This window comes from Buteo buteo, chromosome 2 (assembly GCF_964188355.1).
Source record: "Buteo buteo chromosome 2, bButBut1.hap1.1, whole genome shotgun sequence".
Taxonomy (NCBI): domain Eukaryota; kingdom Metazoa; phylum Chordata; class Aves; order Accipitriformes; family Accipitridae; genus Buteo; species Buteo buteo.
Window position 1 is genome coordinate 69,757,328 of NC_134172.1, and position 16,894 is coordinate 69,774,221.

At 36.9% G+C, this 16,894-nt stretch overlaps 1 protein-coding gene across 4 annotated transcripts in view; it reads right to left on the reverse strand.

Moving 5' to 3' along the window:
• Positions 1 to 16,894, reverse strand: part of SULF2 (sulfatase 2) — a 166,184-nt gene that overhangs the window by 40,701 nt on the left and 108,589 nt on the right. For all 4 annotated transcript variants that reach the window (XM_075018877.1, XM_075018885.1, XM_075018892.1 and 1 more), the window contains 2 exons: positions 5,116 to 5,267; positions 1,435 to 1,604 (listed from right to left, as the gene is read on the reverse strand). In XM_075018877.1, the coding sequence (XP_074874978.1) occupies positions 1,435 to 1,604; positions 5,116 to 5,267 (322 nt within the window). The remainder of the gene's footprint in view (positions 1 to 1,434; positions 1,605 to 5,115; positions 5,268 to 16,894) is intronic.

Consider the following 16,894-nt stretch of genomic DNA (forward strand, 5'->3'; position numbering starts at 1 on the left):
CTACTTTATAATCGGGAAGATAAACCTAGTTTGTGTGAAAAATAAAATTTAAACTATGAGCAAAAGAAAAATAGATGTTGTTTATATTTTTCTTTGCTGGCCTTCCTCAAATCCTTCTACTCTTTTTCCTTGAACTAGCATAATTAAATTGCTACAGAATGTTGCTTGATGAATGATTATCATCTCTGAGATGCGAATGCTTTCCAAAAGAACTTTGAATAAGACTGAGGTCAATACAGGGTATAAGCTATGAGAAGTTGCTCATTTGGCATTTCTGTAATTTTCATTTCAAAGAAAATAAATGAGCATAAGATAGCAAACAAACACAAAATACTGCATTGCTGTAGATCTAGGACACAGATTCTCTTTGGTAGCACAGCACAAAATAATGAAATATATAATTCTAAGTTACGCAATACCTAGACAATAGAACAAAGGAAGCTTTTTCTGTCAGACTCTATTTTAAATAAAGTGAAAAGCTCCAGTGGATTTCACTGGATTTTGGACTAGTCCTGAGCAGCTTTGGCTACCAATTAATTATTACTTCCATCAGTTCCCAGTTCCTTCACAAACCCCAAATAAAACAGAATTCCCCTTAAAAATAAAAGGGGGGAGGGGAGGCGGGGCATGTAGGAAGAAAGTTACAAATCTTGAACATCAGTGAAGGCATGAAACCAGTAAGAAGAGAAATATTGGAATGTTTTCAATTGTGCCAAAAGGTGATTTGGGAGAACGTTCATTTTATCAGCATGAGAGGAGATGCCCATAATGGAGCATTACGGAGCTGTACCTGTAAAATGTCTCTGTGTTATAAACAAGAACCATCTCATCATGGAGCTTATGAACACGCTAAACTCAGGAACTGGGTGATACTGCTTTTGGGACCCATTCAAGACATTGTACTGGGTCATGTATACACATACCAGCTCATTCAGAAATAGCTTATCTAATTTGGTGCTGTGGGCCTGTATTTCCTTTCTTTCCATATGTGAAAACAGGAGTAATAAGTATTGCATCCAATGTGATTTTTGGTAATACTGGTAATGTAGTTTATACGTAAGGACAGGGAGATAGAGTTTCTTCCCCTGAAGAGATTACAGCCCAAGAACCAGATTTTGATCCCCCTGCTCAAAATAAAACAGTGCTTTACTTGCCAAATAGGTTCCAACAATGTCTAATGAATTCAACATGAATCTTGCCATTTATCTTGGTGAGCTACAATTCTGAGTTCTAGATGCAGTAGCCATTCTCAAGATACTTGTACTAGTCTGAAGAGGTAAAAAAAAAAAAAGAAAAAAATCTCAAAACTCCTCTTATACATTTGTGACAAACTTGTGCCAAGAGTAATTATGAAGTAAACATTGTTTCCCCAGAGGTACCCAGGACTTCTATACTCCTGAACCTGGAAATGAAAGGGGTTTTATTTCTCCTTACATGTGTTGTGAGGCATTAGGAAAGAGATGTGAGTACTGAGGGGCTGAATCTTCAGGGCCGTGAGGAGCAGCATGGCTTATAACCATCAGTACAGGCCTGTGAGGATACATCTTCTTTGAGATTCTGAAGAAGGTAATACTGTCATTGGTAATCAGATCAGTTAGGTAATCCTGTGAATAGAAGTAAAAATATAATGAGATACTTGAAAAATAATTTCCAGTTGGGGGTTGAGATGGGAAGGGGAGGTCTGAGGTATTGTAAGAAATGGGAAAAAAGAAGCTATTTCACTCAGAATGGGAGGAGGAGGGAGTAAGTTACAGATCTTAAAACTTCAAAAACTAAACCCAAATCGTTCTTTCTTCACTGCCTAGAAATATGAAAAGCAACAGCTTCTTCTCAGAAATGAATGACATTAAAGAAGATCAAATAGGACTCTCTCTTCCCAGAGTAAGTACTTTATGAAGATCACAATACTAAATACAATGACCAGGTATTAATAAAAAAAAATAAAATAGAAAATGACAGGTCAATTTCTTTGCTTTTTGGTGTCATTATCTTCAAGGTGTATAGTCTGACCTTACTTCATAAAAGTGCTTTGAAAATCCAAATGGCTTGATGTTCACTTTTCTTAACCTCCCTCTGAACCAGAAGTCACTGAAGCTAGAGGATGCTGGGCTATTTGGACCAAAAATTTAATTCTATATTCCAGACACAGTGACAATCCAGTAGAGATATAGCTCTATCAAATAAATTGCTGAGAATTTAGAAAACTTCCTTTGGAAGATATGGATTATCATTCTGTTTTCTAAGAAGTATCATTACCATTCTTTTGACATCTGCTGGAGCTATATGGATCGAAGACAGTATTTTTAATGACAAGTCATGTTCTCTCTTAGGCTGCATCACAGCAAATGCTGCAAATACGAGTAGGATATGAAACTGCAGCTTTAAAAAACCAAAATAATAACTGTCATGTCACAGCTCAATGTAAAATCAGACTAACATCTGTCTCTGGTCAAGTGAACAAGTACAAGGTGTGGTACATATTGGAATGCATCTCCTTTTAAGTACAGCTTTCTGTCCATGGTTCAGACACTTACTCCTCTTTACTACTGCCAATGTCCTTGATCTGAGAAGTCAGCTTATCATTCATCAAAGGAAGCCTTTTTCATTGACTGTATTTAATTTCCACAAGTTATTTCCTGTGTATCCCAGAACAAGGCTGGCAAAGTCTCCATTTATAATTTTACACATTGGTCCCAACATGAGACATGTCTGTTATGAAACTACCATGATTATGACTGTTATTGATAGATATTTTCATTCGTGAAAGCAGCTGTAAATAAGCATAATTCCATCAAAGTTAACTGAATGACCACCATTCATAAGCATATGCAGGGGAAGGGAGAACGTACAATAAGCCAGAACAAAGCAAAACTGACTTCTGAACATACTTTCAATACCTGAGACCATACTCATAGCTAAGAGAGAATACTGGAGTGCTCTCAAAAATGCACTGACCTTCATCTAAAATGTGCCTGTTCTTTAAGCTGGTTGGTCACTTTCTTAAGTGTGTAACTCATCTTTGATTTAGTCATTACAAGAGCCTAGTTTCCAAACTTCATTTTGAAGATGAAGGTTTTCATCTGGTCAAAGTGAAAATCGCTCAAATTCAATGTTGCAAAGCCAGTGTCTACCAGGCCAAAAGACCAAACAGAAACGTTTCCCTTAATTGACTTCTTTTTTTTAAAAAGCTCCAGATTGTAGAGGTTGTAGTAGACTGTGGGAAAGCATACAAAACAAAAAATTCATCTAAAAAAGTCGACAGAAACTGAAAAAGAAAAATTAAAGTAGAATGTATCCTGTTAGAAAATCTGAAAGAATTTGCAAAGATTTGATTTTCAGAGGGTGAGTGCTTAGCAGATGCTTTGGAGGACAGAATCAGTAATGGTTTCTTCTAGTTTTCCACTGGCACAGAATGAACATTAACGATGTCAAGTAGATAGGGCTAAAAAAATAATTAATTATACTGTCCATTGCTGGAAAAGTAAGTATCCAGCAACCGAAATGGCAGGAAAGACAGAGAAGCAGTCTTGTATTTCAGCTTCTGTTTGTTCATTTGAACTCCAGTGTTAACATCAACAAGCGCTGCTGCTCTGCACACTATCATCTGTTTATTACCATAGCTGTGTATTATGCAAGAATATGAAGATTATCAAAACATTTATATTTTCATCAGACTTCTTTTATTTATTTATTACCAAATTCAGTAAGAAAAACTAAACCAAATGAAAACCTAAACATTTTCAAGGATTGCATACACAAAACAGAGCTGAGGATATTGGAACATAAAGTTCTCTGTTGGCTCCTTGGTACAATGGGGAACAGTGCCCTATGAAATCACTTGCCTGACATTGTTCCATGTAAGATATTTTTACATCATAACATTTTTGGTACATGGCTGTAAAGATTAGCTCTCTCATTCTTCATAGATCAGAAGGGAAATAAAAACCAAATAATTCTGTACATCAGTTGCTCCTTCCCCTTAGAAGCTGGTGATAGAAAAGGAAACCCTAGAAGCCTGTTAAGTTTTATCTTTCAACATGAAGTATATTCAATTAAAAATGGCAAATAGGGGAGGGGAAGGGGAAAAAAATGACATAGACATCAACCTTTTAAAAGAAAAACTGACTGTGAGCACGCTGCTAATGAAACACAAATGTGGAGGCAGGATTTGTGCTCAGTAAAAGAAAGCAAACCATATCCCTGTTAAGCAAATACACCTTACAAATTAGTATCACTCCAGAGGGAGTCAACTTCCTGTTATACACTACTTAAACTGCAGCAGTTTATGGATAAATTTATTTATCATCATACTTCAGAGACAATTCAGGGCATTTTAGGAATTCAGAAAAGCTGGTTCCTTTGGAAAGGTAACCCTTTTGGCTGAAATAAACATACTCCCGACTGCAAACAGGTAACTGTTTCAGCTATAACATGTGCTAGATGAGGAAAAAACCAATGCTACCACATTTGACAATGATTATCAAGCATTTTAGTAAGTTTGGCCAGGGCTTAACATCCTTGCAAGGATATTAGGAAACATATGCGCCTGTAACATTGCATGGAGATATAAATTTAATAGTTAAATTCTCCACTCATTCAGAATTATCATAAGATATACCAAGCTATTATGAATTCTCCATCATATTATGGCTGTGAAAAACGTTCCTTAAACTAACATAAAAAGATGGGTCTAGCTGGAGGGAACTGGATTCTTATCTCATTTACGCTTGTGTAACTATACTGGAGTCAGTTCTATACCAGGGGAATAGATGAGAATCAGACTCAGCACACAATAATTAAAGTACAAAGCACAGAAATAGTTATCATGCAGCATTTAAATCCATTTTCACATCTTCAGCTCATAATACATAACACAGTCTCGGGACATTTTGTTTGTTTCCATTGCTGCTAACAACGTTTTCAGTAACATGACCCTCTCGGAATGGAAGATAACAAAAAGTCCAAATACAACACCTATTGGGTTGTAGCTAACGTTACAGACAGCAGCTTTCAAGTAAGAAAAAAATTCTTGAGTTAGACTGAAACCATAAAGTGCAGCTTTCTTGCAGTCATGTCCAAATGTTAAAAAAACAGAAATAAATCAGTAAGACCTACCCTCGAGTAGTCATATCCATGCTTCTCCTTCACTCCATTTCTACAGAGTGTGTAATTGTAAAATCGAGAGTTTTTAAGTAATCCAACCCATTCTTTCCAACCAGGAGGCACATAGGACCCATTGTATTCATTAAGGTACTTTCCAAAGAAAGCTAGGGGTAAAGAAAGCAGAAGCATAGTAAGAAGGTATAACAGAAACACTTCAAAGACACCATATTTAACCATATTCTTTCCATTCTGTCTGAGAGGAATTTTGTTTTCTTCTTTCTGATACATTTAAGATAAGAGCTAAGTTCTAAGTTTGCATGTGTTTGTTTATTTCAGAGCTCCATATTGCAGATCTTTTGATTTATAACCTGACTATATATGAGAGAAACTGGACCACAATTACCATTATATTTTCTTTAGTGCCTGATACATTCGGAGTCAAACGAACAAAACAGAGAATGCTTAAAATAGTGCCAGTTGCCACATTATCTCATCCTACTCTGAATCACCCAATTTAGCTACATTTTTCATTTTGGTTACACCCACTTAAGCCACCTCCACCTAAGGAACTGGCAGAAGCAGTGAAGTCACTAATAGGAGGCTGGCTTGGGAGAAATGATGACAAATGAGGACCATAAATATGATGAGATTTTAAACTTGCTGCATAGAAGAAATGAAGCAGCAGCCTGTTTGGCAGAACAAGTGCAGAATGAGTACAAGGATTCTTACAGAACACAGCAGACATTTGAGCCATCCTCCCAGAAAGGCTATGTATATGCTAGCCTTGCTCTGTAAGACACAAGTGTACAGACACAACTTATCTTCCAGAAAATGGTTAAGGAAAATGAAAAGCGTTAAATATCTATGAGAAGAACACAAATTCTCTAAAGTACATGATGTACCCACTGATGCTTTCACACTGTTCCAGTAAGAAAATACATAATTTAAAGGAACATATTTTTCAGTATTAGTTTATATGTTATATCATCACTATGCAATTACAGGATAAATTATACTGGAAGACTCCATTCATCTAGCTAGTTTTTTTAATGCTTGAAGGCGAAATTCTGCTTTTGGGTTTGCAGACTGCACCACGATTCAGCATCTGACTTTTCGTGATCAGAACTCAGATCTCAATTTTTGAATGGTCTAGCAATACAAGTTAGCATTACCATAGTGACTAGCACAAAGATCTCTACACTTGTTCCACTTCTCATTACAAATATTTTTAATCCACAGGCACATAGTGTCTGCAGCATCTCACACTGGCCATCTACCAGTGAACATCTGTGCTTCTGTAAGGACAACAGAGTATCCAAGATTCTGTTCTTAGACTTAGATTAAACCTCACCACATAATCTATGGGATCTGAGCACACAATTCACAGTTTCCAGGTTCTTAAAGATCTTTTTTTAAGCTTGTAGCCTATACTGTCTGATGCTGCACCTTCTTGTACTTATATAAATGCAAGGAGTAATACTGTGGATAGAGTAGGACGGGTTTCCAGCCAGTGTAAAAAGGGCCAGCCTCACTGAAGTCAATGGATTTATGTCTATTTGTAGTAGGCTGAATATCTGTCCAAAAGATAGACACAGTGAGAAACAGTGATACAAAACAGTATGTGAGAGAGCTCCATATCATTACCTCATAGTAATAGTGTTTTCCTTTTCTAAAAGAATGGGAAACATGATATTAGCAACATAATTATATAGTGGAATGGAATTAAATAAATTTACAGGGATTAAGTACATGGTGTACTAAGATCCAACCAAAAGCACTTAGGTAGAATGCAAAAGCATATTTTGAATCATGCTCCTCAACAAATTTCAATGGATTCAATTAAAATGTGACATGAGCCAAGAGAAAGTGAATGTTTGAAATCTTTCAAAGTGTTTGGAAGAGAAGAAAGTGCTGACAAAATTAAGATCTACATGACTGAAGATGAGGACAGCACATCTATCAAGACACAGTTAATAATTTCCTTAAAATTGCACTGTGCTTTCAAAATATTTTGCAAAAGCTGGTAAGGTGTTATGCTATTTTACAAACATGGGCCACTTACAAAAGGGTTAAGTGACTGATAAGCACGCTGCAGAAAAGAATTTGTTTCACTGTCCTAAAGTACCTCGTGACATCTTCTTTAACCAAGCAAAGTAAACTAGCAGCAATGAACAAAGCAAAATCTACTCCACTGTAGATGAAAACTATCACATTACTCAGGGACTGCATTTATACAGTATATACACTTTTTCAAATGTTCATAAAGCAAATGAACAACTTCTAATTTTTAAAGAATGACAGGCAACTCACAGTGGTTATGGGTAATAAAACAATACAGATGCACATTTTTTCTTGTCCTAGTAACAAAGAACACAGGATTGAAACACTGACCACCGTCTACAGTAGCAGGCATGCACAAGGCAGTCCAAAGCCTTTTGTCTCCCATTCAACATATTACATCCAAACAGAAATATATTTGGCATTTCTCCTACGGGAACCAACCCGTTCCTAAAACCTTTGGCTGAGCCAGCTGAAGAACTCAGGAAAGAGGCATTCTGTAAAGAATTACTTCATTGTTATTCTGCAGAGGCATTAAAGGAAAGTCTGGCGGAAGTTCCTTCCAGCACCTTTTGCATACTCCCCATTGTACATTCAGGATGTCTTTATAATCTTTCATGGATGTCAGAGTGCTTTAAATAATTTTCTCTACTGTTTCCAATCTTCCATTTCACATCTTTTTCCTTTCTCCCTCCTTCTCAGCCATTTAAAGGCTAGTTATTCAAAAACTTTTAAATGCCACTCCTCTGCAGTACAAAATATTGGGTTACAATAAAACTTTCTTGATGTTGGTGAAAGATTTTGATTTTGTGTTGTAAAGATTCTCTCCAACACAATTTTTCCCCTCATCAGATCAGTTCACCACCAGAGACAGCTGCTCACTAGAGTACACATGCCTTTGGTACATCCAATTTCAAACCGCTCCAAGATTTCATTAATATTCACAGAGGCTGCTGTTTGATATGCGCAGCCACATTCCTATATCCAGTCTATGAAATGATCATTAAAAAACATCCAAGTGGCTGTTTTTAATAAATGTGTTAAGAATGTGATTTTTCCTTTGCTTTAAACACTATTCAGCATAGTTTCTCCAAAGACTACATAAAACAGGATATGCAAGAATTGAGTCCTTTGTATACTGTTACCACTTCCACAGGGGTTCATAACCTTCTAAGGTTCTTTTGTCAGAGTCTCACCCTTCGATGATAAGCACCTGGAAAATTCTTTGGTATAGAGTGGAATTTTTACAAGAGGTTTTGTTTTTTAAACTCTTCCTGTAAGGAAAAAAAATTGCACACACAAGAATTTTTTCTGTGCTATCAGTTAATACAAAGGTCTGCTCTGAATGTAACACAACCACAGATACATCAAGGCCACAGCTCATTGCTTAAAAAGCAGATCTAGCATATTGTCAAATGTAGTGTAAAAGCACGATCAAAAGAATAGACATGAAGGTATCATTTACCACCACTGGAAATGTTCAAGCTAGTTCTATCATTTATCTGTATCTTTTACCAAAATCTACAAGTTTGTTGGGGGTTTTTTTCCCCTTTTTTTAAACACTGATTTTTTTCCTAATACCTACCTGAAAACACTTAACAGAACTAAAATGCATCTACAAAGGATATTCACAAAACTTTCCATTAAATTGAAAACTAAGATAATTCAGGATGCATCAATAAAATGATACAGGGGATCATTCATCCATTTTTATTCCATACGGACTGCCCACCATTGGGAGTGGGATATAACATACCTTCTTCAGTTCTCAAACTAGAAACAGGAATGCAGTGGAAGTCAACAGTGTAAAACTGCCAGATCAGATTTAGACACAGAATTTCAGTCTTTCATTCAATTTCCTTGATTTGGCAGCTCTGATTCTGACCATAGTTAGTCGTCTGTTTAGACACAGTTTTGTTAACTACTGGCCAAGATCACTTATCCATTCCACTAATAACCTGTTTAACAGTATGATCATAGTGTTTATCTCCATTTTAAATAAAGAAGGAAATCAAGAAAGGAATGCATGAGAGGAGTACTGGTAATAACTTCCTGACAGTGATATGTTACATTCTGTTGGGAAGCAGTGAAAGATAAAGCTCTTGCTATACATAAAGCCAAGTCAGGGTATGCACCAGGAAAATATACTCCATGGAGCAATATTAGCCTGGCTTCAGGGGGACCTAATACCCTTTTCCCCTACAAGGAGATTATTGAGAAGACAAAGCCAGGCTCTTCATGGCGGTGCATGGTGAGAGGACAAGAAAGAACCAGCAGAAATTGAAAGAAGTGAGGTTCAGCCTGGATTGTAAAAAAAAAAATTCACAAAGAGAAGGGTCGAAGAGTGAAAGAGGTTGCTCAGAAACACTGTGCGATTCCAATCCTCGGTGTTTTTCAAGACTAGACTGGATAAAGCCCTCAGCAACATGGCCTGGGGCAGGCTTTGAGCAGGTGGTGGAAGAGAGACCTCCCGAGGTCCTTTCCAATCTGAATCAGCCTGTGATCCTATGATGGACTAGGTGACGTATGAGGCCCATCTTCAGTTGAATATACATGATTCCAGGATTTCAGAATTTAGGAATATATTTGCAAATACTCATGCTTTCATAATAGATCCTGAAGCTAAGAAAACGTAAAATTCAGCTTTTATGTTATTCCTGGCCAGTAAGCTCAGTATTTATACCACACATCCCTCCTCCTGGAGTCTTCTCTGCATATCCTTCATGCTACTTAGCTGTATCCACCTATTAGCACCCCATTAAATTGCACTTACCACCAAGACTGTGAAGTTAAACTCATGCTTTAAGCTATTAACCCTCTACATTTAAATATGAATGTTGTGCATTAAGTACTTTCTTTAAAGATGTATTTAAAGCACTGTTTTTCCTGACATATTTCAACAGGCAACTTTCAAGGTATTGACTTACGTTTTGAGCTGCGAGTCAGCTGCTCATAGGGGTTTGTTTACACCTCTAAAATCTTTGACTCCTATATCTGATACCAGTTTTCCCCAGCTCAAAGTTGAACACATTTGAGCAATCCCTTAGTTTTGGATTGCAGGAAGGTGAGGGCATTTCTGATCTTATTTCTGCTGTGTATGTAGCAAAAATTGCTTTCAGTATTTTTTGTCTTCTAAGAGACAATCGGAGGAAAGCAGATGAGAAAGCACTCTCAGCATAGCTAAGTACACATGTTACAAGCAGTAAGCACAAAGGTCAAGCCAGCTTTGCATTCACATCATGGTCAAATAGACTCTTAAACTGACAAGGTACAATGGAATAAACTACAGCGGAAGTATGGGGGTTCTGAGAAAAAATCCTGCAATTTAGCATTGACTTTGGTTCCATGGGAAAGATTTTCCAAGAGACATCAGTTCTCATTAGGTATCAAAATAACTGACCAGATTTTCCAAAAATCAGTAACTCCTAAGTGCTGATGTCACTTGAACAAAACGGTCCCAACTGGCGCCTTCAGTGACAACAGGAAATATGACACTATCACAAAGATATGGCCTTAGTATTAATTCCTCGGTAACTGCAGTAAACTTAATGGGTTGCATAAAACATACAGTGAGTTCCAGGAAAAGAGGGGCTTAAGACCACATTTTGTTCTCAGATCCCTTTGGTTCCATCAGTTTCAGGATGCTAAGGAAGACTGGGGTCCGAGTACTTTTTGCTATTTCTTTTCCTTTGTATGTCTGCAACAGTCCTTGAAATGAATTCACTGAAGTACTTAACCAGTTAGGCTAAGGAGAGAAGTACAGATGTATACACACACACATTTTATTTTAGTCTATTGCACACGATGCCCAATTTTTCCCTAACCTATAATACACTGATAGCACAAAATTTTCTTCAAGATCACATGCTCCAAGCACCATCACAGGAACATAAAAAGAGTAGTACTAGAGGCAAGAGCCTTTACATGCACAGCTCTTCTCTGTAACTGGAATAAAAATTATCATTACAATTCATGAAACATAATAGTTGTAAAAACCACGTTGTACAGTGACTGGTAACCACTGCAGTTAGAATAGCCTACAGGCTTTCTTGTTTTGTCAGGGGACTAGTCTGATATCTAGCAGGACAAAGGCAATGCACTGTAATCTTTATGACACCTTTGTTCCTCTTCCTGAATTTGCATTGCACATTCCTCAGTTGTGGCCAAGGATCAGTGCCAAGATCTATTTAATGAATCAGGGGAATTGGCTGAAGGGGAGCAGATGAAGCCAAATAAAACAAAAGGGCTCAAACCAAATATTTTGAAATGGTCAACAAGGAATCGAACTGAAGAATGCTGATGGTAAGCCAAGTCTTCCTTGTCCTCAGGTAAGCAAATTCCCAATGGATTTGGGGCCAAAGCCCCCTTTCACTAATGCCTATGGCACAGGTTACAAAAGTTGAAACACAACTAGAATTGTAAGGCATAAATATCTTTCTGAACATCCTTCGCACACACACCCTCTGAAAGTTAAAAGGAAAAAAAATCTAGAAATGGCAATCTTCATGTCATCAATCTTACAATTCAGGACAAGATGACTTAGTGTATCAAAACAGCATAATTTCCTATACTGGCCAGTGCAAGAGAAAGCAAGAGTGCTGGCTGGCTGTGTGGATTAAAGCACTACTGCACAACACAGCTCACTATCACCAGTCAGTCTGCTCATATTCCTTCATGGCTAATCCTGACCACTCAGATTTTCCACGAAACATTTCCCAATGTCAAACCCACGACAACAATGATACATTTTATTAAAAATTTACCATGGGTATCATTCCCCCCTTTTACGTATCATGGTCACAGAAGAATCTTAACCTTTGCATTTATCCTCCTCTCATCACATGCAACAGTTCCTCCTCCACACATAAAAACCCAAAACCTCCCCAACAGAGGGTTGTCAGACCTATTTTAACAACAAACAGTCTAAGAAAAAGCTTATCTAGCGTAACGCTGAATCTTTACTAAAGTACCAAAGTCTGCACCACACTACTTGGGCCAACTCCAAAAGAATTTCATTTAGAGCCATTTTGTGTATAGGATTTGAAGAAAACCCGATTGCCAAGTTTCAGGGAGCTACTGAGATATGCTGTGCAAGAAGAAATATTTGCTGTATTTTAACAAAGCTGGTTTTTTCCACCTAGCAGTAAACTTGGAAGAACACTACTAAAAGCATTAGTTCATAAATAAAAACAATAAAGTTTTACTGAATCCAATTAGGAGAAAAGTCCAACCCTGATTCAATATAGCCATAGAATTCCTTTCAACAAGATATTCACTGAAAGAGAAGAAATCTAGGTTCTACAGTAGTTTGTCTGTACATTTATCTTCTACTTCTGACCAAAAAAAACATATCTGACTTTTTTTTTTAAATAACCAGTCACCTCATAGTCCTGAAATGCATTCATCTCAAAAACATATATAGTCCTCCCATGCATAACATATATGCAAGGATGGGAAGTGCTATTATCTCTAACTTGGAAGACAAAACAAAGGTGTCAGGGCAGTACTCATGCTACTAAAACATATGAAAAGACATGAGGATGTTCCAATGCAAAGAAATTGGAATTTAACTTCCAGAAACTGGAATTAGAATCTATCTGCAAAGTTTTTATTGTAGGCACTGGTAAGTCTTTGAAATCATCATTGTTCTCCTAAGCACTTTATTAAAAGATGGCATACAGCTTATTATTCTATCTATTCTTCTATTATTATTATTCTGTCTTTGAACTGCTGTATTACTAAGCTTTTCCAGTGCCCACTAAATTATAACCATGTGGGCCACATAGAACACTCACACCTTTGGGCATATAGGAAAGACAACTTAGGAAAACTGTATTCAGTAAATTACATTACTAAACTAAATTTGATGATTTTGAAAGACATCTGCAAAAAACCCCAGCATTCTAGAAAAGCAAAGAAAAAATAATGCAAGAAGATACCTGAAGGACTTAAATTGCTAGCTGGATAAAACAGAAGATCTTAAATTGGATTGAGGAGGGAATCTCTTCTCATTTCTGGCTGATAAGCTACTTGATATTGAACACAAATGGCACTGGAAGATGAAAAACTTCACAAGCCAATAGGTTCCTTTATTTTGCAAGTACTGCCATCCTAAAAGATCTAAACTCACAAAGATTTAAAAAATATTTTCATGATGTGAAAATATTCTGTTTAACTTTTAGCTGTTTTGAATGCTAGGAAATGATAATCCTATTTTTGAAGAAATACCAAGCTATTAATTACTTCCTGCTTGAAACGATAAGTCAATATGACAAACCCATTACACTTTCAATGCTAGAATTGGCATGGCATCCTATCAAAAGAGTACATTATAGTAGGGGGAAAGAAAAAGATGACGTGTTTCTTACAATCTACAACATTCTATGTTGAAAACAGATTTAGGGGAAGAAATAAGAGAGAGGGTAAGAAGGAAACAAAATATGACTGGAAATAAGGGAGCCACAGACATTGGCTTATTTCTGTAGTTGTGGATGCCTTCAGCTCAGACTCCTGGGAAAGTTTTATTAGCTTGCAGGCTATCTTGTGGATTTTACACAGTGAGTTATTCACAGAAGTGTTTATATTACTCTCTTCAGGACAGTTAAAATGTGCATTAAATAACATAAAGCTACATGCAGAAGACAGGTGATGAAACAGTAGCTGTATAGATGAGTTTCACTTCTACAACCTCTGCATAATCCTCAGGAGACCACAGCTCTACTTAATGTGTTCTCATTTTAAGTTATCATACATTATAACACGTTTGAAGTGAAATTACTGACGCTTAGGACTCAATTCATAGAAACAGAGGGAAAGATACATGCATGTTTGACTTGAAACCAACTTATAGTATAGAGCTGAAGTTAGAGCTCTGAGGGGAAAAAAAAAAAAAAGAAAAGTCTTTAACACACATGAGGCAGGAAATCCAGATCTGTCTTTTGTTTGAAAATGTCACTCATCAGAACATTTGCAAGATATTCCAGCTCAATAACTCACTGCGATGGGCCAAGCCTGCCATAAGTAGTAACATGGACAGAGTCAGTGGATTTGGACTACACATCAGGACTCTTCTTGCATCCTTTCCAGCATAGATCCTTAGTTTCCTTTCGCAGTAACAGCTATCACAATATAGCCACTATGCTGAATCTTTCTTTCACACCATTTTCAAATCTAACTGTCTCAAACCATCTAACAGATGTCATTTGACAGACCTTGCTATGATAATATTTCTATAGAGAGAGCAAAAGATCTAAGGAAACTAATTTACCTTCAAAATAAATAATTCAGAAACCTGATATCCAGTTTTGAAGAGTCACCTAGATGTCTTGGAGGTGAATATCATAACACTTCAGTTCCTAATCATGCAAATCACTTCTAAAAATTAAGTTTGACTCTTAAATCACCTGGTTATTATGTTCAAAAATGTCCTTCAGTTCTTCATCAGCTGCAAAACCTACCTGTCCTACATATAGGATATTACTTGGACTTGGATAATCTGTTTTCTTTATATGCATGTAACATGACAGAGAAGTGGTGCAGCATGGCATAGTGGCTAGGCACTGGAGTGTGAATGAAAACTTGCATATGACCTTGTAGAAAATACTTCACTATTCTGTCTCTACTTCTGTCTACCCTTTGACTCCTTAGGTCACCAATTATTCCCTACCAAGCAATTATACACAGAGATCAACTTCAGTGAAGTTTTTAAGTATTTTCATAATAAATAATACCCACCAGCAACTATTGTGGAGAGCAAATTCTACAGCAGGGAACTGATAATCTATGAATTTTTCTTCTGGCATGTATCTAGATATTAAAATCTGGTCACATATTATTCAGGTTCATTCCTCCCTTAATAAACATTTACCAATAGCCTTTCTCCTCTTTCTTACAATTTAATGTTAAAATCATTTTAAAATGTCAAAGGCTCAGACAGCGAAGTGGAAAAATAATTATTTGAATGCAGTCAGCCACTGTATCTTCTTAGTCTAATATTAATGGGAGGAAATGGAAGATTGTCACTGAATTTTAATGAATTCATTAGTTAATTATTGTAAAGCCCTGTGAAAGTGCTAAGAATGATTATTACTTTTATTCCCAAGAAATTTTTTATAATGGCAGAGATGGACCTCCCACAATGACTTTTCTCTAGGTTCAAAACACACGACTGGTGCAAAATGGCATTTATTAATTTTTTGCATAATTCAAGTACGGACTTACCATCAGAGTGAGATACTGACATATTTCCATACAAGTAGCAGCTTTTTCCTTTGTTAATAGGTTCATTTAACTGAACAGGGTTAGCTGTACTATAGGCTACTGCTCAACAGGAACAAGGATGGTAACTTAGCCAAAATGTATACTGCATTTGCTGCATACTGAGCCACATTAAGCCCTAACATAAATTAACAGAACTCTCTCAGAAGGTTCACTGAAGCAAAAGTGTCTTTCTGCCAGGCTGAATTTGGCCCACCATCCCTAATTCTGTTGAATTTAATAAGATAAATATGTCTTTTCATTCCCTGACTGCAGATAAGGATGACAAAATATTCTGGAATCAGTCACCAATTTTAAGACCTAATCATTCAGCCAGCCAGGCAAATGGAAAAGAGAAGCTTTTCTCATTAAGTAATGTCTAAGGGAAAGTTTAAATCTGTATTCCAATAAAACATCTTAGTATTTGTTGCTGCAGGACCCAAACATGCAACAATGCATTGTGCATTTTAAAAGCTGCCTCACAGAAAGAGATGTGTATGTTCACAGAAAACTGAACCTTTTTTTCTGTAAATGTTTACACAGGAACCTTTGGCAGCGAAATTCCCTGACATTCAGAAGTGTTTGTAACAGAACGTCTTTTGTTTCTTTTCCATTCTAATAATCTCCTGCTTCAAGTTGAAGTACTAGCATCCACTATTTTAAGTTAGTGACGATTCAGATGTTGCTTACACTGACTTTGCTAAAGATTAATTCATCAATTGACTTGGTTTGTTTACATAAATTGTTCTTCTTGCCTAATTTCCCACAATATGTAGTAGGACAATGATGTGAGCAGCTCTTCAAAATCAGACAGATTGCTTAATATACTGAGATTAGGAACTTGTCTATGTGTCGTGGCTATGTAACGAGAACACAGCCTTTCAGCCGCTGTTCATGACACTGGCATTTTTTAGATTGTGAGACAAGTTAATGCAGAGGAAGACATACTTGTAATATCTACTGCCTCAATGGCTTCCATTGTAGAAGAAAAACCCATCCTTTGCATTATCATGATACTTATTTTAATTGATCCACATGAAGTGACAGTGAGCCCTATGCATGACGGTCAAAATCCTGACTGTTAAAGCCAAAGACAGAAATTGCCTTGAGCTCAGCCTCTTCTTTTCATCTCATGACTAACAAAGTTGGTCAAACTTTTTAAAGTGCCAAAGTGGAAAAATATCAACCTCACAGCCAAGGCTGAAACTGAGAAACAATTATAGGAAAGTCACACCTTTTCCATCTCCTCTCACATTTTTTACTTACAACTTGCGCAAGAGAAACCTGCGCCACACTGCTCCCTCCTGCCTGCATACTACCAGCACATTTCCCAAAGGTGTCAGCAGCAGCACGAGCCTGTATAGATCCAAACCACAAATGCCACTGCCACAGGGGAAATACTACAACACAGAAAGAACTGTCCCCCAGCAGAATCATCTTTTGCAACAGAACAAAATGCAGGGAGATCACACTGAAT